The following is a 21,814-nucleotide window of genomic DNA, read 5'->3' on the forward strand; positions in this document are numbered from 1 at the left end:
TTAGATTTAATTTAAAATACGGACAAAATCATGACAGAGAAAGCAAGTTAAAAAAAAAGCTTGTAAAAAAGTTGTAATAACAAGCTTTTGTATAATTATTCACTAAAAAGACGAAAATAAATGATTTTCTTAAAATATATAATGATACCCTATTTAAATAACTGTAAAGAAAAGAGTGGGTCACTATATAATCTATTGAACACCTATACTAAAATTTTAGAAGCGATCCATGCTTTTCTTTAAGCATTGCTTATTAATTCTGTCAAAAAAACGAATATTTAAATAGAAGTGAATTTGTATTTTGTTTTCTTTTATAAATAGATTTCGTTCGTGACACTATATCAATAAATTGTCGGTTTCCGAAATTAAAACAATGACAGTTATCTTTTTAATATCATTTATGTAGTTGATATTCCTGATTAGCAAAAAAGCACAAGTCATAAATAAAACAAAAATATCTTTATAACAATGAGCTTTAAAATTTATTGGAAATAAAAAAGTAAATCTAATTTGCTTGCTCCAATAAAATCATTAGTTGCCAAACATTTGAGGGGATTTCATTCGCGAATAAAAGATAAAAAAATTATCAAAAATATAAGGAATCTCATAAATAAAATTATAAATTAGATGTAAGGTATGAAAAACAAAAACAAACGAAAAGCAAATAAAAAAAAACTAATGAAATTAAATCGAAAAAACCACCATAAAACAAAATCCGTTAGTTTTAAAAATACTTTTAAATAATTAAAGTATAAAATAATCTAAGGGCTGTAAGCATTAGGAACAACTGTTATAAAAATAAATCAACAATCTCTAGCTCGACAGATTGTTTTTGTCGTAGGAAGCAGAAGCAACGTCATCATCGTTTAAATTATTCAGACGTGTAAATTCTGCATGGCCAAGATTCTTCTTACATTTTGACAGGTGTGTGTAGGCCTATGGATATCGTATTAACATGCAAAACATTACTTCAGTGTACTATACAGATAAATAACAATCCTTTTATTACCGTAAACATGTGTTTTGCTGATAACATTTACAAAGTAGATTAATAAGAATTAACGATTGAATCAATCTTCTCCAATTGTCACAACCACCCCATTTTTAGACCTGTTGCTAGGCAAGCTTACAATATACAAAATATACTAATTACCATGGCTATTTCCATCAAATGTTTAACAAATAAAGTCCTAAGTAGGTCAGTCCTGTTCCAAAATCTACTAGACCTTGACCCGAGACACAAACTTGGATGACGTCCCCTGTCTGGAGGCTGAACACACCGCCTAAGTGTATTTTTTTACGAATAGATATTCATTAAGAAAATAATACTTTTATGTTGAGTAATAAACGTGCCCGAAACACATTTACCAGAATGTTCATTGAGGCAAATGTCCATTCAGACAATTTTCCGAAGCGTGCAAACGTCTAATTCAGAAAAACAGCGTGTCTGTCATACAAGTAGAATAAAACAAATGCAGGATCCTCTTACAGTTTAAAATATAACATTACACTTTATTTTTCTGCATCTAATTTTTAATAAACAATCGTGTGAGCATTAACTGTACTTTCGTTTATATTTTTATTACGTAATTTTATGTTAAATCAACATACCTGGGACACATGGTACAAAGTCTCACCTGTATAAGCCGTCTCCCGACTACCTGTACAGTTGCTACAACAGGTGTGAACAGTTCTCAATAAGACGCCAGATAAAACTGGGCTGGTGGCTGATCGTCTACTGATATACTGGAACCACGTCTGCGGAAAAAATAAAAACCTATTGACTAACAAATTGTGAAGGCCTTAATTATAATTTGGTTTTGTGGTTTATCATATTGCTATTTTATTCTACATGTGAAAGAGTGGTGGTAAAAAGATTTTTTTTTTAATTATTTGCTACAACTCGTTCGATTTGATTTCTTTGCACAAATTAATAGTCTCTTACATTTCTCTATCTGATGCCATTTAGGAAATGTGTATAATTATTTAATTTTTTTTCTCAGCAGTAAAGGTTTTAAATATTATTTAATGATCTTCTTTTTCTAAAAGTCTTTTTGTGCATTGTTCTGTGAGTGTAGGCGTTGGAATTGTGATATTTTATAACGTTATATTTTAATTGTAATTTCCACACTATTTTAGTATTAAGCATCTTACCTGATAATGAAATTCCGCAGTGTAACGAGTTGAGTTAGGTTTAAAGTTAACGTTACTGTAAATGTAGTACACACCTGCGTAAAGAAATCAAAACAAAAACTGTTGAAATAGTGTAAATTGAAAACAAAATCATTAAATCGTAGAAAACAATCAGTCCAAATACTCACCTGGGTATAAAATCTTGATTCCCTCCCGTGTGATGTTGACGCCTGTAGCGTGTTGGTGGATGTTGTCTGTTGCTTGTTCGTTTAACTCAAGGATTGAGTGGCTTGTTGGGTTAAAGATGGGGTCTTAGAAATACCATTACAATACCATGTAAGGATGGAAACGGTTTAAATTTAAAATACGTTGTTGTATAATGTATTTTAATGTAATTAAAATGTAATTAATGTACTTAATGTAATTCTGTGAACGTTTTCTACACATGCATCATCATCAGAATACTATATGAATTAGTCTATGTATTGTATGTTTTTTTATCTTAATCTACGTGTACAAATACATTCAATTGGTCACCTTTGCTATTATCTGTGCCAGGAAATCTGACAGATGGAAAGAGACGAACATGGGCAGACACAAGAAATTGTTGGTTTAACGGAATTGCTGTTTGATTTACATATTCAAAACATGTTATTTTATGTATGCAGATTAACGTAAATGATATGTAGATGTATGGGTATAAATACGAATAAATATTGTTGATTTTAAATTTGAAAAGTGTAAAACCTTAACACATTCTTAAAAAAGAAAATAATTTCTAGCCTGTGTCTTTTCTCTGTTTTTCTAGTAAGGTGTGACTTCGTATACGATGCGATGCCACAAAATTAAACTGAAAACAATTGTTAAAAAACAGTCAGTTGTTTCTCACAAGTTTTACTTTAAAAATAATACAACTGTCCTTAGAGTAAAACGTAACTTACATTGTCTATGTTTAAGTTTGTGCTGGTTACGATGGAGCGAACAAAGACACAAGTGGCAACAGCAATTGAAAGCAGCGACAAACACAACCTAATTCTGCCTTGAACGAATTTGATGAGAAAACAGAAAGCGTTACCAAACACTTACAGAAATAGTGTCATGCAATTTTAATGTATGATAAACTTCCGTATTAAAGATAACATGGTACAAAACCGACCTCATTCTAAAAATCAAAGTGTTTTCCTCATGTAATTGTTTTTATTTTTTGTGTTTGACGTAAAATATAATGACATGAAAGATCTTAGCTTAATGTATAACACAAAAATTCAAGAATGTATGAATAATTACTTAGTTTTTAAATTTAATTAATAATCAATACCGTCATGGAACCTACTAAGAATTATCTCCAAAGTTCCATTTAAAAAATTTAAAACTGTTTGCGCCGTTATGAAAATAAATGTGGATATACAAACTGTATTGCGTGTTTTTTGTTTCTGACTTTACAAAGATTGGATGTATTTGATGCTTTTAGAGTTATCGGTAACCACACCAAATATTTAAAAGCCAAAAAGTTTCTTTTCATTTTATCAATCAGAAATTACGTCACATATTTTTTTAAAGTATAATTTGTCTATAAAAATTGTGTCGGTATATTATTTACTACAAATTACGACAAAGTTAGATTTTTCAGAAAATCGATTAGAGGGTTTTTATACTGCTAAGTATTGTATGTCTTACTTCAGGTTACTATTTATACTTGTTGAAAATAAATAGAAATGTAGTCTTGAGCGCAAAGATTTATTTTCAAGTTCTCCGGATTGGCAACTTTTATAACATTGATTCTTATAATATGAAACTTCAGAAAATGTTTAGGCTTAATTTTTTAATTCTTTAATTTACGGCAACCATGAAGGCAAAATTAATAAAAACACGATTTTTATCCATGTCAACAATAATGATCTCCATTGAACATGTATTAGTTTCTTTACTCAATGCAGCATACCTCCATGCTATTTGGGAACTGTTCTGTTTGCGTTTGGTGTCCATGCATCACCCCCAGGTCCTGGGATAAAAATAATATCAAACGTTCGTCATGAGGGTAAGCCAATATGGCATAATTAAAACGACTTGGGGATTTTGTTTCTGTGGGTGCTTCCATCACCTCCAGAGACAAGAGAAGACAGTCGTAAAACATAAAGTTTTAAGTTCAGCGCGGGATTACAGAAAAAGAATAAGTAGATCCGCATACATTAATTTTGAGAACAGAAGAAATGTTAGACTCTCACCCGTACGCACTGAACTATGCAGTTTATTTCAACTGGTATAGACTTAAAAAGCTGGTTCCAAATGGTTCTAAATTTGTGTTGCCAGAAAACATATTTTTCAACCAAAATTGAATATCTAATAACATTTGTGTAAGAAGTACAAAATTACTTCCGGTTTCATTAAGGCTAGAAATAGTCAAAGAAATAATTACTAGTAATAGGAATAGTAATTTAGCAAACACTTTTATTTTTAATTTGGATGTATAGTCAGGGTGTTGTGGTGATAAGGGATGTTATATTATTTAATATAAATTCAATACTATGCTATATACCATAGATCACTATTGTGTATTTTTATCATGGAGAACAATTGTTCTAGCTTTTATTGTTTTACTCTCCCTGGCCATTCCGGTAGACTTCATTGAGATGTTGAGGGCAGTTTTTGAAAATATTTGAATTGATAAAATAATTCTAAATGGCTTTTCAACGGCTTATATTCGATACAAAAATATACAATTAAGAGTAATCGATGGTTCCCAAACGGCTTTAATTTTTACAAATGTAATTATAATTTTATCGCTTGCCATATTTTTAAAAAGATTTTTTTTAACTTTAATATGATTGCATAGACTTTTCATGCCTATTGCGTTACCTCTTTATTTACAGGAAAGACAACTCATAACGTTTAAAAATATTAATAAACCGTTTATCTTTCGTCGACCTTTAAGAATTTAGAAAACGTATCAAGCGTCTTCCAACACACAACGGTACTGTGCATTCAAAAGTTTCTGTAAAAATGTGTTAAGTATTACAGAAAACAATTACTTAACAAATTATGATTAGGTTTTTTTTTTAAAAGTCTTTTTAAATTTAAATTTTGAAATAAATATAGCGTTTTATTGGAATGGATCAATTGACTAAGAAATTAAAGTTAATCGAATTTTTAAACAATTGTTGTATCTTTTTTCGTATTTAAATATTTTTTTGGAAAAAACTTCAATAAATTCATTTTAAAATGTAATATTTTTCTTTCTTTAACTGGGGAATTTTTTGGAGTATCAATAGAGTTATAAGTACCGACTCAAGTTGTTATTAAAACTAAGAGCTATCTTCTAAACACTTATTAGGCTACATCAGCAATAGCTGCATCTTAAACAGTTCTGATTCTGTATTGTTACTGTATTTATAAATCATTCAGCTCAGATGGTTTTTAATTGCCTTTAGTAAGGAAAATATTTGAATTTAATTCGCGATTGAAAAAATCTCAGTCGCATTAAGTTAAGCAGTTCGCATTTGAGATAATCTACAATTCAAGCCGCCAGTTTAGTTTCGCACTCATTTCGCATTTCCGTTCGTCCATCGTTATGGACACTGTCTTTGTTATTAAAGATGTGAAAGTGCTGTCGCGCGTGGAGAGTGGCTGGGCGCGGTAGACCGATCAAAGCGTGGTGTTCGGCAACGGTTCGGATTACGCGCGGTTTTGAGGAGGAGGGAAATATCGGCGGACGTCCGTGAAAGCATTAGCTCTTTTTTTTTTTTAACGTAGCTTAAGTTTCGTGAATATCCATATCTACAGCAAAGTGCTACCGCCACCCGCGCGCAACGCGGTGCGCTGAGTGAGTATCCATATCCACGCCAATGCGACACATACACATTGAAATCAGTTAGAGCTTTGCGTCATTTCTATCACTGCATCAAAGCACTGATATAAGCTAGTATACATATAATTCTATCCGTTGAGTAACCTTAATGAATTACAATTGACATCATATACATGCTATTGATCTATTTTAGCTTAAAACCTGCAAATAACAATTAATTTTAATGAAATATTAAAAGAAATAATTTGACTTCTTACTCTAACCTTACAACGATTGATTCGATTGCTGGCTGACGTTTATACCTGAGAGAAGCATCGTTGTATGAATATTACAATAAGCGGTGACCTTGTTCTTTTATATCAACACTTGTATAGATTGTTGGATTTTTCTAGAAAAATTATGTAGGCCTACCTCTTACAATACGCAAGTCTTAGGTTAAAGCTCGTTTGGCATTGCGTATCATACAACGTCATAGTTGAAATAAAACCTTTGTCAGCTTACATTGTTTCTATTGTTAGATTCACGCTCTGTTTAACAGCATTTGTGTGTAACGCAAGGGGCACGTAATGCATGCTCTGTGTAACTGCTATTTAATTCCTGTGTAACACGTTTTTCATAGGTGGTAGATATTTATGACGATTACATAAGGTCAGATCAATACGTACATTTATTATCACAGACTGTATGGATGTAAACGATTGTTAAGGTTTACCCTGAGCTGTATTTGCCGCATTACAATTTACATTTAAGGTGTGATGTAAGGGACCCTTTATTCTAAAAGAGGGATGCAGACATCCGACGGAAAAAAGTGTGTAGTCGTAACCTAAATATCACGTGGTTAGCCGTCAGTGTTGTTTACCTGAAAAACGCCATGCTTGTCATGTGCCCCCATTTTCTAAGAAAATATTAGTCAAATGAGAAATACTGGTTTCTTCCAGTTTTTTCTGTAACCGAATTTCAGATTTTTATCGACTTAGTATTTTTTTAGACTTTATCGTACAGGGTACACAATTTTGTTGTTTACCTGGAATTTTCTGGGAAATTATTTTTCAGCATTTATTAAACGTAAAATATTATTTAACACTAGAGTGCGTAACTTCAGCAAATATTTAACAGAAGTATTTTTTTAAAAGCTTGATAGAACAAAATTACAAGTTTAAAGATAACCATATACCATCGCTAGTAATGTATACATATCAAGGTGTTTAGACTTGTAATCTCTCTTTATTGTTTGTGTTTTGCGCTATTGATTGACATGTACCTTTAATTTGTACATAAATGTAGTCCTTGATTGTGTGTGTTGTTCAATGGATTGATAGGTTTTAACGTGTAGATTATCAGCTGACGTGTACGAATGTTAGTGTGAGACGGTTGGCAGTCGAGTTGTGAAGTGGGAGCTAGTAATGAGTGTCTTCTATAACATGTTATTATTTATCATTTTCTGTATTTATATTAAACATTGCTATTCCCCTTAATCTTTTTAATCATATTGAGTTGGCTACGAATTGAGTAGTCATATATTGTACGCCCTGTTTTTGTCTTGTCAAAATACCCCTAGACTTAACATTTGAGATCACGATTGGGGGTAGTAGTGAACGAGTGAAGGGGGATAAATGGGGGTGAATGTTGTTGTTACTTGGTACCCTATACCGTTTGTCCTTGTTCAGTTCTTGTGCTGTTAGTCCGGTTTGTACCGGTTTAAAAAAGGGTATATAAGGTGTATGAAAACGTGTGTGATGGCCTCAGTTTCGTCTAGATCTCCAAGGTTAGTACAGGTTAGGTTTAGACTAGTTTTTAGCCACTGTATCTTCGTTTACTAGCTTGTGTATGTTGTGTTTAGAATAGACTGTGTTAGGGGTCAACTACAACAATGGAAACAAAATAATCGGCGAGTTGAGAGAATTAGGCAAGCTAATTATTTCAATCCTCATCCTTATACAAATACATATCCATATCCATATATACATATCCATAATTAATTAATTGGAAGAGATTGTAGAGCGGTTTAAAGGTATATATAGATAATTATGTAACTGATAAAAACAAGAGTCGTAGAGATGTGGACAGGCTGACAATCATAGTGTCACATCCTCACGGCTGTTATAAGTAGGTCTCTGTAGGTCATTAGGTACACATACAGGAGGTGATGGGTAAATGGACCTGGTACACGTACACAATGTCTCTTTATGGTAGATTATCATAGTATATGCAAACAGTGCAAATTTTTTACTGTAATTAAAAATCATTACATACAAAATTTCATCTAACTTTTTATCTAATAAACTTACACGGTGCACGTTGCTGGCTCGTAGGAAAAAGGAAGTTTATTTTTCATCGCCATATAAGCAGTAGATATATTTTGAAAAAGAATCAGTAAAATGAAAACATATGAAAGGCTATGGGGTTCCAGAGAAACGTATTTCACTTATCCGACAACTATACCCAGAGGCGTCACGAGACGAAGCGGAGGTGACACCATGGCTAAAAGTTGCAAAATATATAGAAGAAAAATGTATTTTGCCAGTTCAATTAAAGATTAAATAGTTAATATACCTGTATTAATAACTTGCTATAGCTAAACATCTTTAACATATGTTGACGTCAGTTACATTTATCGAGAAATCAAAGAATGGTACAATAATTCGATAGTACTCAAATGTAATACTTTATAAATATAGCTAATTTTAGTAATAAAAAATTGAACCTATTATCTACGTTGGAGTGTTTGAGTGTTAGCTTTAAATAACACCCTGCGCAGTTATCGATCGCTGACAACACGGTGAACGGAAGAAAAGTCAGAGGAAATAAACCGGGAGTGATCTCCCCTAAACTTTCTCGAATATTTTTATATAAAAAACAGGGGATGGGAACTCGGGATATAGACATGAATTTTAATCCATTTTAAATGCTTTAACTTTTTAAAATAGAATAAAATATCGTAGAAAAAATAATTGCACACCAGTGAACGCCAAATAAAATGTGCATAATAGCGCGGAATATTATTAGTACTTTATAAATTAACATTAGATTTTGAGAAATCGGAAATAGCGTAAATTAGTACTTCCCGTCAACGGAAATTACTCAAATTTGACAGAAGGTAGAGAATTAGATCTTTTACTTACATGTGAAATTTCATTTAACTATCTGAAATAGTACTAAAGTTATAGGCTTTTGAAAAATTCAAAGAAGAAAAAGTATCACTTCCGGTTATCGGAAATCGCTCAAAAGTTGATAGTGATCTACGATTTCGATAAAATACTTATATATGAAATTTCATCAACCTAGCTGTAACGGTACTCAAGTTATCATGTTTACAGACACACACAGACACACACACAGACACACACACACAGACAGACATACACACAGACATACGGACAAGATTGCAAAATTATGTTTTTCCGTATCAGTGAGGTGTAAAATGTCGAGATTTGCAAATATCTCGATTTTTTTTTTTTTGCACGGTTACAAGACTTTCTCTATACTTCGTATATACGAGAAAGTAAAAAAAAAAACACAGAAAAAAGTCCCAGTTTTTGCTAGGAAAAAAAGTCACAGAAGAAAAAGCCACGAAGGAAAAAAAAACATCGGAAAAAAAGTCACAGAAAAGAAAGTCACAGAAAAAAGTCACAAAAATCTTTTAATAAATATTTTTATTTTAATTGTTGAGAATTGTAAAATTTTGGGTTTTTATTGATTTTGAGCTTTTTTTTTTTTTTTGTAGCATATTTATAAACGTTAGAAGCATTATGGTTTATAACACTGATTAGTAAAAATACTGTAACGTAATTTACACATCAACTATAACTTTTGTAATGTATGTAGTTAAATACGCTCCACAAAGGTTAATTATAGACGAAATTTAGGCAATTCAATGTGTGTTCTTTTTTACGTTCCTTGGTTGGCTTCTCCTTGTCCGTCCATATTTTGTAGTGTTTGCGTTTTGCGTCAATGACAGCGTTTGTACCGTGTCGGGTTTCTGTTTTGATCCTATGCTTTGTTATGTACTGAGCGTAATAAATGTGGGCAGTATAGGTGGTTGGCCTATTGTAGTGATGAGTTGAGGGGAGCAAGTCACATTAACTACGTCTTTATGCCATTTAGCGCTAATTTGAATTTAGTATTTAACAAACACAAGAAAAAAGAGAACGATGAAACTTTTTATTAAATTCTATGAAATATTATATGTATAATGGAATTAAAACGTAAATATTTCACACTAATATTACGTGTGTTCTAAATAACACTATACGTATACAACCTACGCACATTTTTATTATATTTAATTAATCTAAGTTGATTTCCACATTCTGAATATTTAATACATAAAAGTATTAACAAATTCCATGCAAATATATATTTTTTACTTTTTTCCTGTGACTTTTTTCCTACACTCCACAACACAGCTATTCAAACCCTCAGTTTTGTGCTAATCTTTCGAGCTGTCGGCAGAACAAAGGGCGTGTTTGATTTTTCCATTGGACTTTGCTCTTTGTTTTCATTTGGTAGACAGATAACATAGTAGGTAAACACAGAAACATTACGTACGTCGCCGTGTAAACTCATACTTCCTGATTGACTAGTTTAGGTTTTAGAAAGGGTGAAAGTCAGTATTTAAAGAGCAAAAACGTATAAGTTCCGAAGCATTTTTATTTTAACTCTAGAGTGTCGTAAATTTACTTCCGGGAACCATGATGGCGAAAAGTTTTGCATCTGCAAGTAAGGAGAACAAAGTAACCACGGTCGCAGGAGATGACATTAGGTCGATTACCATATCAAAACCTTTAGGTACGTACGTAAATAATAGCTGCTAATGTTAATTCTGAAGTTGTTTTTTTTTTCCTAATCTGATCGGCAAACGTATTGGATATTGAGATAATATTAAGTCACGGTCAAAGCCAAAAGTGCGGTCAAAGCACGCATTGGCCGGCTCTCTTGACCAAAGCCCGAAGAGCTTAGCACTGAGACCGTATTTCGTACATTGGCCGGCTAATGCGCCGGGATGTCCTGGCCAATGTCCTATCTAGACTAAGTTGTGATTGTGTTTCATTATTCTGGATACGGTTTCATTGTCAGTAACGTATTGTTTGGCAATGCGAGATGAACCAAAAGGGCCATCAGACCAAGAGACAGACATACCAGATGGCTACCAAATATTTCTGAACTAAAGAACATGTGGCCTGAACTTTAACTAGTTCACTTAAAACCAAGGCACAGCCAAAGCCAAGGTTCAGAAAAACGTGCCAACCAAGATGTTCAAAATATGATGATGACATGGGTGTAGATAAATGAATCAGCTCATTGGGCTGAAAGTCTCACATGTATTCAATTTATGAACTATGTCCATGCAATATGCGAATAAACCAATAAAGCAGGTGAAGGGTACGGAGGGAACATTACTTGCAGATTATGTCCAAATAAACAATAAATCATGGACAACAGGTCAGAAGCTCATACTAGCTTGCAAACTCGAGGTGCTAAGATGCAAACTAAATCAGATACAAATTTTAAACAAGCTGAAGTGAGAGATAATGTTCGCATCAATATACCAGATGTTGACAGAAGTCACGGTGATGCCCGAAGCGTAATTGCAGTTGCCATGAGCGTCGAGGGCTCTGTCTACAAGCTAGGAACGGAACATGGTGTTCTAAAACAACTGTATGCTAGAAGTTAGGAACGGAACATGGTGTTCTAAAACAACTGTATGCTAGAAGTTAGGAACGGAACATGGTGTTCTAAAACAACTGTATGCTCGTCCGTTGGCTTTAATAAAAAATCACTACGAACCATCGCATCTTAACAATCACTGACCGGCGGCCAAGGCTACACTCCCTGCAATTGCACAACCAAGTGCACAACAAATCGCCGCAAGTGTAAAAAATAACAAGCTACTATGTAATTCTAATTCTATTCATCTTTATCTCACTCCTTCTTTTCGTTTTCTTTAGAGTTATTTGTCATCGGATATTTTGTCAATCAGATATTTCTACTGAGATATTTTTTTTTCATCGGATATTATTTCCGAATTTTTCTTGTCAGAAATATATGTTTGTCCTGAGAAGTGTTTTATTCGGATATTTTCTGTCTCGCACTTCCATGACAGAACTTTTAAAAATCAACTGTAAAACAAGTTATTGGCAGAATTACTAATAAAAACAAATTGTTTTTGACAGAAAGCGACACTTATCAAAAGATGGTAAATGAAAGTAGTGAGGAACAAACAGTTAGAGCTCAAACTTCTACACAAGATGATGTAACAAGCTGTTTTAATGGTTGGTATGTCCATCTATTGGTTGCGTAGCTTAGTGCTATAATAAGCATCAGTTTCTCGTATACAGAGTATAGAGGAAGTATTGTAATTGTGCACCAAAAATCAAATAAAATTTTGACAGTTTTCACCGTTTTACACCTAAGTACATCATCACATACGGAGTGTAGGGGACTTATTTTTAATCGTGTAAAAAAATGAAATCCAGATTTTCACAAATCTCGAGGTTTTACACCCCCCTGAGTCGAAAATAGTTTTGCAGTTTTGTCCGTTTGTCAATGTGTGTCTGTGTGTCTGTATCTGTGAACACGATATTTTGAGTACCGTTACGGCTAGGTTGCTGAAATTTCAGATTTAGGCATTATATCAAATTTATAGTTCTATGTCAACGTTTTAGTGATTTCCGTTAACCGGTAATGAAATTTCTTCTACTTCTGTTTTTTTAAAAGCCTATAACTTGAGTACTGTTTCTTATAGATAGACGAAATTTAACACATATAAGTAAAAGACTAATTTCTAGACTAGTTTCCTGTCAAATTTTGAGTAATTTCAGGTGACTGACAGTAGTACTTTACACGCTACTTCCGATTTATCAAAAAACGCAAATGAATTTATTTTTAACTTGATTCCTCACTTAGGTCAAGACTAGAAGAAAATGTATTGTGACATAAAATGTTACCTAATTATATAATTAATTAGCTCTTTGAAAATGGATATAGTTTTTCTTTAAAAATTACTATTGTTCCGCACTATTATACATTCATCGTTTGCTGTTCATTTGGTGTGCAATTCTTTCTTTTCTACGAGATTTTATTATGTTTTAAAAATTGTATTATTCAAAAATTGATTAAAATCATTTCGATATCCCTAGCTACCGTAGTTTTATATAAGAATATTCGAGAAAACTTAGGGGAGATCACTACTGCTTTATTATTTAAGAGTTATATTTTACACAAAAATGAGGTGTACTTTTAAAAATAGGTACTGTTCAGATTTATAATTACAATACATTGTTTAATTTAATTGTACAGGTACACATGAGGTACAAGAATGTCTTAAAGGTCAATGTGAGGCAGATCTACACACACACCTGGCAAACTGTAAGAAAAATCCTGGCCATACAGGGTTTATTCCTGTAAAAAAGTTTAGAAAAGAACATCTTCCTCCCGGTTACCAGGACAGTGACGTTTATGACGTCATTAACGCTCAAAGTTACGTTACGGTAAGGATAGCCGTTAAGTTTACAAGTAAAAACAGACCAGAATTTGAACTTGGTACTAAACGTCCATATCCATGCTACAAGACCAGGGGGAAGAAGCTAATGAGAACAGGGACGGGAAAGATAGCAGCTGTAAAGAAGAACAGTGACGACTCTGACGAACCTTGTCCGTGTCCGGAATGTAAACACTCGACCAAACCAAAAAAGAAATGGTTTAAAGTCTGGGTACAGACAGCCAGACATGTGATTTTTGATTCAGAAGAGGCGAGACAGTCCAGGTGCAGGTTATGGTTTGATGACGATCAAAGTCCAGTGGTCAACATCTATGGATGGAGGGCTGGGGGCATCTCACACACTGGTCAAGATTGGTGCATCCTTTTCTGTGTAACACATGAGCCAGAGATAGCAGAAAAATTGTTGAATGTTATTCGCAGATATAGTGAAATATGGGGTAAGGTAAACTCAAAATATATTAGCAGTAGAGATGTGGACAAGCTGACCATTATAGTGTCACATCCTCATGGCTGTTCTAAGCTGGTCTCTGTAGGTCACTGGGTAGACAGGGAGCCAGTAGGATCGTACACCAGGTACACGTACACAACCTGTACTTGCCCTGGTAGCAGTGGGGCTGGGGTCTACAAGCTAGAGTGGACTGACCATCCACACAGTGGAGCCCATGCTAATGGATTTAACTACAGTGCAGCTATGAGTGATCTGGATTTCAGTTTTACTGGAGAGGATTTGGAACTCAAGAGGCAGCTAGAGAATAATAATTTTTTTGAGATGTGTGATTCAATCTTAGCTTCCACCGATGACAGTTTACAGTACAGGATAAAGTAATTTTTGTTTTTGTATTTACAAAGTTACATAAAAAACTGAAATTTAAAAAGTTCATTTTTTTCTATTACAACCATTAAACAGACGACTACACCAGAACTTATTAAAACTTAAGAAAATTTGGTAACTCATGAAAATGTAGGCTATATAGTTCCACTTTTAAAAGTTATCTCCAAATTTAATTACATGTAACCATACATATTAAGGTTAATTTGGTATTTAATTGCTTTTAGCTCACAAAAAATTTGACATTTTAGTAAATGAAACCTGTTTTAGCACTGTATAAATATTACATTTAGATTATTTCAATGGTCACCTTATTTTTAGTATTAGCCCATTGACAAATTTTCGAACTTGTCCATGATAATATAGTGCAAGCTGAACAGCAAAGTCCTATACAACGTGACGTATAAGAATAAGAAAGAAACAGCTCATTATAGTATAGTTGGAATGGGTGTGGCTTGTATCCAGATACAATTCGTTAGCTGAGTAATCAAAATGTCAACGTTGCAACTCCTTCATTCCAATTCTAGCAGTATAGAAAACTTCTACATGTTGACGTTGATTGTCTTCCCATTAACCCTTTCTCAAGATGCATTCCTGACACGTCAGCGTTATCATACCTGGGCTAATACTAATGATAGAAGAACGACAAGCGACCTAATTTAGTTATTATAAAAAGTATAAAGAGATAACGTTACTACGCAAGTAACTAGATTGCAGCAATGCGCGGGATGGCCGCTCAGAATTCTCTCAAAATAACCTGAAGGGAAAACCCAAGAATTAACACGCATTTAATGATCAATATCAGGACACTTACAGAGACGTAGCGATGGGGGGGGGGGGGGGGGGGGCAGGGGGGACATATGTCCCCGGGCACCGAACTTAGGGGGCGCCAAAATGGGTTGGAAAAAGTAAACGAAAGTTTGAAAGGGGTGCAAATTATAAGTTTGAGGGGGGGGGGGGAGTGCAAATCAAAAGTTTATCCCCGGGCGCCGGGAACGCTCCCTACGCCTGTGGACACTTATCCAGCCCACACGAGGACGGCAACTGGACTTCTAGGGTCAGAAAATGGTTGGAAAACCCCACTCAAGCTATAAATACATACTACCCAACAGGTATTTTTAGGATATCTTTCAAATTTGTATCAATACACTCTGGCGTACTGTGATAAATACGACTAGCTTTTCATGTTTCCTTGGTGACACCTCTGCCTACTTTGTGTTGCAAGTGACTATTCGAGCTAACTGATTAGAAGATTACTCTTAATAATCTAGATAGCTCGAAAACCAAAGTATATAAAGGTAAGAAAAAAGATAATTCAGATTCAAACTTGGAGAACAAACTGACTGACTATTGAGTAAGGTGAGTTAATTTGTTTTTAATTCTATAGCATAAACAGAGAAAGGTGGTTTGATTGTCATAAGATCATATTTTATTCATTCTTTATTGTTATGAAATAGGCCTGTATATTATCTGAATTTATTAACATGTAAATAATTTTACTACGCAAGGGTGGTAGTAATAAAAGAAGAATAATTTTATATTTAAAAATCACTCAAGTTATTAAAAAATCGTATATTTTCTCTGATTTATGGCAAAGGGTTATAGAATTTGCAGGCGTTATTTTTTCTCATATACGAAGTACAGAGAAAGTGTTGTTATCATACTCAAAAATGACAGCAAATTTGTATAGTTTTCATCGTTTAACAACTTAGTACTTCATCATTTGCGGAGTATATGGGACTTATTTTAATTTAGTCTTGAGTACTGTCAGATAGAAAGACGAAATTTAACTTAAATGTAAAAGATCTATTTTTCTGCCTTTTATCAAATTTTGAGTAATATACCTTTAAGGGAAGAAGTACTTTACGCTATTTCCGATTTCTCAAAAAAACGCATATGATTTTATAAAGTACTAATATTCCGCACTTTAATACACACATTGTTTGCTGTTCACTTAGTGCGCAAATTTTTTTTCTACGACAATCTATTCTATTTTTTTAAAATTAAGTCATTAAAAATGGATTAAAAATCATGTCCTTATCCTGAGTTACCATCTCCGGTAGTAGGGAGATCACTCCTACTTTGTTTTCATACAAGCTCATTAGATTTTCCACATAATTTTAACCGGAAGTAGAGTGAGTATCACTTCCGGTTACCGGTAGTCGCTCAAACGTTGATAGAAAACCACAAATTTATAATTCTTATGATTATGGGAAATTCCACAAACATAACTTTTCGGTACTCAAGTTATCTTGTAGTACACTTGTGTTTAGTGTAGATTGCAACGGTTGTAAAAGTACAATTTATTTTTCTCTAAGTAGATCTATATGTTAATTATTTTAGTGAGAAAACAAAATCGAGTATAATTTTTTCTTCATTAGTCTCAATAGTTTAACAAGTACGAATGTGGTCCATATACAGATCTAACTGTCGTGTTTTACTGTTTAATGTAGATAACAAGATTGCCAATGCTGCAACTAACACCTCACAACATTTAGGTAAGTATGTTACTGAAGGTAACCTTTATTTAAAATGAAGGTTGAAGTTTTAGATAAGTGTTCTTATCTGTTATAACTGGGTTGTATATGTGTACCACAGCTATGCAGTGAGAGGGTGGAACTACCTGATCCAATACCATATTTCAACACCACTACAATCCGATTATGCTCAGCTATTCAGCAATTCATCTTGAAGCACGGCGACACTAACGCACACAAATGATTCGACAGAAGGACACCGTTTGCTAACTCACTTTATTGCACCATAGAAATAAACATCGGACAGCCTGAACACATGATGCCAAGACAACCTAACTCTAACATAACACGAACAAGACTAACTCAAGCTTCTTCACCGGCAACAACGAACTCACACTAAAACGTCACTTTCTTGCGTACAGCGTCACACACTCACTCGTTCAATATACGGCCACACCATCAATCATGCGCACCAATTTCCCTAGTCGAACATGCATCATAACACTATCTATACATTTTTGTCACGCCATTTGGCAAAATTACCATTTAGACTTTTACGACTTTTTAAAATAAGAGCCAAAAAATATTTGAGGATAATTAAGCCTAGATTATTTTGTAAAACAAAACATTAACCTGATTGATTTCCTTTGTCAAAGAAATATCTAGCAAAACACAAACTAACTGTGGGATCAGTTGTTTGTAAATAAGCCTAGACTTCTAAAATCCACGATACCTTAAGTCTTAGATAACACTCTGTTGATTTTAATCACTCAAGTACACTTAAAAAAATAACGATTGGTCATACGTTTAGCGTCTAGATATTCTAGTTATATTTTAACACCTGGTGTTGACTGAGCATTCTGCACAGAAGGTCAGGTGCACTACTTAATTCAATGGTCAAACTGCACCAGGTGCATCAGCCTGCGCACTGGCTGTTGGTTGACCAGTAGCACCCGGACTCCACCGAGAGCACTATGGCGTCTACACTCGTTTTAAAAATGGCATACAATATGGATAACATGAGTAATTGTAATTTTTGGCTAAATCGAAACACTCATGACACCCGGGCGGTCGACGATTTGTGTTTTACTTTACTATTACTGGTATTGATTAACAGACACTCCAGGCTTTCGTACAGCACGTCCTGCGGCATCTAGGCGATAGTGTGTACAAACCTTCGCCCGGACTACCGAGATCCAAAAAATATAGCGCTGGCAGTGTTTACATTTAAATAACTCGGTTTAAGAAAACACGATAACATGTCTAAAATACAGGATTAATAACACACAAATGAAACCATTATAAAATGTTCCGTCACTTTGTGCATAGAACTGGCTCGCAGCAACCTACGTGACGGGTACGCTAGTAATAAATAAATATCCAAAGACAAGCTTCAGCAGGGTGGAGGGAGTTAGTTAAATTTTTTTAGTCGTCATAAATAGATTATCCCCCCCCCCTAACCCTCCATCTTTCCCCCTCCAAAATGTAGAATGTTGAAACTCTATAAATTTAATTTTATATATTTAAAAAAAGTTTCTTTTTATCGGTAACTTTGTCTAGTTAACGCATACCATTTAAGGTAAATAATCTCATTTTAAGCTAACAGTTACAAAATGATGTAATACTTTGGTTGTTTTTAGAAGTAGAATAATTAATTAAAGAAAACATTCCTTAATTTGTTTACTTTAACAGGAACCCATGAGGTACAGGAATGTCTGAAAGGCCAATGTGAGGCAGATCTACACACACACCTGGCAAACTGTAAGAAAAATCCTGGCCATACAGGGTTTATTCCTGTAAAAAAAGTTTACAAAAGAACATCTTCCTCCCGGTTACCAGGACAGTGACATCTATGACGTCATTAAAGCTCAAAGTTACCTAACTGTCAGAATAGCCGTTAATTTCACCAGTCGAAACAGACCTGAGTTTGTACTCGGAACTAAAGAACCTTATCCTTGCTACACGACAAGAGGAAAAAGATTACTGCGAACAGGGACAGGGTCGGTTTGGAAAGTATCCATATCCGAACCGGGAAGCAAGGCTTATACACTTTGTCCATGTCCGGAATGTGAACACTCAGCCAAACCAAAAAAGAAATGGTTTAAGGTCTTTGTGCAGACAGCCAGACATGTGATTTTTGATTCAGAAGAGGCGAAACATTCCAGCTGTAGGTTGTGGTTTGATGATGATCAAAGTCCAGTGGTCAAGATTTATGGGTGGAGGTCTGGAGGAATGTCACATACAGGTCAAGATTGGAACACTCTTGTATGTGCCACACATGATCAAGATATAGCAGAAAGATTGTTGAATGTTTTTCGAATCCGAATGGAGGTATGGGGTAAAGTAAACGCAAAATACGAGAATCGTAGAGATGAAGATAAATTAGCTATTGTAATATCACATCCTCATGGCTGCTCTAAACAGATCTCTGTAGGTCGATGGGTAGAGAGGCAGCAAGTAGGTATGTACAACAAGTACACGTACACAACTTGTACATGCCCGGGGAGCAGTGGGGCCCCAGTCTACAAGCTAGGGTGGACTGTCCATCCCCACTGTGGGGCACACGCCGATGGACCTAACTACAGTACAGCTATGTGTGATATGGATTTTAGTTTCACTGAAGAGGAAAAAAACCTCAAATGGCAAGTTGAGACGGGCCCTTCTCTTACGGACGAAATTTTAGCTTTAACTGATGACAGCTTACAATTTATTATACGGTAATAGCTTACAACTCCAAGTCGAAAATCGTGAGTTCTGATACACAGGTTTGCGTCTGTAAGTTGTCAACGTCCACAAATCTCTGATGAATACCATCCTCAAGTTAAGATAAAATCGAAGCCGGCTGGGCATAATGCTGATAACATCATCTTGTATGCGAGGTCATTGAAACAGATAAACTCTTCTTCATCTGCCCCATGTGTCTGAGACACGAACTGGAAAAGATGATGAATAGCGCACTATTATAACTGTAATGTATTTAATAACATAAAAAGCATCAACGTTTATTTATTCTCTAATTATATTCTAATATTGAAACACCACAAAAACTATTATGTATTACATCTCCTTTATTTACATACATTTGTGTCTAGTGTCATAACATGGTTACATGTTATAAACGTATTTTTACAGGCTTTCATTTAACTTGCTTTATATGTCTTTTGTCTTATCGGTTGAAACAGGCGAGCAAAATTTCGACCAGTTTTAGCGGACCGATTTATTTCTAATTTAGCCAGGGGGTCCAGATCCATTGACGATGCAATATGCCATTAAATTTAACTAAATGTGATGCTTATTTAATGTTTTAGAATTTATGTTTTCATTTTAAAAAATTGTTTCGTTATTATACTCACATTTTTCGTGTTTTCTGTTGCTACTCGAAAACTGTGTTTCATTATTATGTATTTAAAAAAAAATTCCCTTTGTTTCAGTGTACCACTATATAAAAGCTTGTTATTAAAATATTTTTTGAATTTAAATGTTTACCTTATTTTTGCTATGTGTGTTTTATGGTGTGAATGAGATAATTATCTGTAAAGCTTTAATAATGTCAAGGACAGATCATTCACTCTTCCAGAGACTTAGTGTGTTCGATGTGTTTAGTGTGTTCTTTTTATTAACACGTTTTTATTAACTCAGCTTCGCGTGGATGTGTTTGTTGTTAAAATTGACATCGAAAATTAGCCCACTTCTGATTGTTCTATAGTTCTGAAATTTGGCATGCAGGTTACTTTCGCCTAACAATTTCAGATGCAATCATAAAAACTAGCAATTAGAGACCGTAATTAGCTTAATTTAATTACGCCCCAAGGACCATAAAATTGAGGACATGATTTCTAAAGATACCGACAAGACTGGAGGCCTATAGACACAGTTACTTCGGCCCCAATCGATGTGAGCGCGCTGGCCGTGATCGTATAGTGGTTAGTACTTCGCGTTGTGGCCGCGACAACCCAGGTTCGAATCCTGGTCGCTCAAGATTTTTTTAGTCCGTGTATTTATAAACACTTTTTTAAAAACCACGTTTTTCATGTGTAGCAACGGACTAAAAAGGAGAAAATAAAATACTTAAAAAAAAACTTTTAAAAAAACCACGTTTTTCTTGTGGACTAAAAAGTAGAAAATAACTATTTACATACATTTGATGACAAAAAACGTGGGTCGGGCAGATGGGTCGGGAAATTTGATGGTGAACGTACCCACGTTTTTTGTCATCAAATGTATGTAAATAGTTATTTTCTACTTTTTATTTATACCACGTTTTCTTTAACTTGCTTTCTCTGTGTGTTTATTTATTTATTTGTTTGTCTTTCCAATCCAATCTTGCGATCGAAATTTCTGGCACTTCCCAGTTAGCTAGCGCGCTGAAATTTTCAGGGAAGCTTTCTTTTGGATGACCATTGAATATTCAATTGTTATTATTACTAAATTGATCAATGGAAACATTTTATTGAGCATTTTAGACCGCTATATAATCTATATATATAATTCTCCTCTGCTAGCCATTACAAAAAAAAACCAGCGACGCGTACCTCGCGCGCAGTGAAGCGAACGATCACATGTCGCCACAGGCTTAGGGGCAGAGAATTTAGCTTGAACCGAGTTTAAACTTACAGGAGGTAGGCCAGTTTGGGGGAGACGATATGGTCGAGTGGTTGGGCACACGATTGCTATCCCACTCGACACGGGTTCAAATCTATGTGTTCTAGTCAGTAACGTATTCAAACAACGTGTTTTTTACGAGTTGTCTTTTTACGAGTTGTCTTTTTACGAGTTGTCTTTTTACGAGTTGTCTTCGTTTACCCAAAAAAAGTGAAAAGATAAAATCGATAGCAAGATTTACATGCAAACAAACAGACAAAGACTAAAAAGTAGAAAATAATAATCATTAAAAAAGTTTTAAAAAACCCACGTTTTCTGATTGAACTAAAAAGTAGAAAATAAATGCTATAGGCCCTACATCACAATAATGCAAGCGATCACTCTACTATAAGCGAGCAAAAACGTGGGGCGCCGTGATTTTCTTACAGTTTCTAATACTGTTGACTCTCTACAAGCTCCCTAATAAA

General features: G+C 34.3%; 2 protein-coding genes across 13 annotated transcripts; one reads left to right on the forward strand and one right to left on the reverse strand.

Annotated features, from left to right (window-relative positions):
- Nucleotides 1–380: 380 nt before the first annotated feature.
- LOC131942349 (uncharacterized) lies at nucleotides 381–17,402 on the reverse strand. 8 transcript variants are annotated; one of them, XM_059302176.1, is made up of 10 exons: nucleotides 17,379–17,402; nucleotides 4,076–4,135; nucleotides 3,075–3,168; nucleotides 2,917–2,983; nucleotides 2,671–2,757; nucleotides 2,322–2,444; nucleotides 2,155–2,228; nucleotides 1,638–1,758; nucleotides 1,154–1,283; nucleotides 381–936 (listed from the first exon to the last, which is right to left on the reverse strand). In XM_059302176.1, the coding sequence occupies exons 2-9, from the start codon at nucleotides 4,117–4,119 to the stop codon at nucleotides 1,168–1,170; spliced, it is 726 nt and encodes a 241-aa protein (XP_059158159.1). In that variant the 5' UTR covers nucleotides 4,120–4,135; nucleotides 17,379–17,402; the 3' UTR covers nucleotides 381–936; nucleotides 1,154–1,167. The 8 variants fall into 8 exon arrangements, with proteins under 8 accessions (XP_059158159.1, XP_059158157.1, XP_059158155.1 ...); XM_059302174.1 differs by lacking the exon at nucleotides 17,379–17,402 and adding an exon at nucleotides 6,241–6,307; XM_059302172.1 differs by lacking the exon at nucleotides 17,379–17,402 and adding an exon at nucleotides 6,202–6,262.
- Nucleotides 10,449–20,193, forward strand: LOC131942347 (uncharacterized). 5 transcript variants are annotated; one of them, XM_059302168.1, is made up of 5 exons: nucleotides 10,449–10,726; nucleotides 12,112–12,210; nucleotides 13,238–13,306; nucleotides 16,722–16,766; nucleotides 18,438–20,193. In XM_059302168.1, exons 1-5 carry the CDS (start codon nucleotides 10,630–10,632, stop codon nucleotides 18,590–18,592), a joined length of 465 nt encoding a protein of 154 aa, XP_059158151.1. In that variant the 5' UTR covers nucleotides 10,449–10,629; the 3' UTR covers nucleotides 18,593–20,193. The 5 variants fall into 5 exon arrangements, 4 of the variants coding, with proteins under 4 accessions (XP_059158151.1, XP_059158147.1, XP_059158148.1 ...); XM_059302164.1 differs by lacking the exons at nucleotides 16,722–16,766; nucleotides 18,438–20,193 and having other exon boundaries at nucleotides 13,238–15,078; XR_009386740.1 differs by lacking the exons at nucleotides 10,449–10,726; nucleotides 12,112–12,210; nucleotides 13,238–13,306 and adding an exon at nucleotides 15,267–15,627.
- The last annotated feature ends 1,621 nt before the right edge of the window (nucleotides 20,194–21,814 follow it).

Source organism: Physella acuta, unplaced genomic scaffold (genome assembly GCF_028476545.2).
Source record: "Physella acuta isolate Inbredline_101_S28 unplaced genomic scaffold, ASM2847654v3 ptg000402l, whole genome shotgun sequence".
Taxonomy (NCBI): Eukaryota; Metazoa; Mollusca; class Gastropoda; family Physidae; genus Physella; species Physella acuta.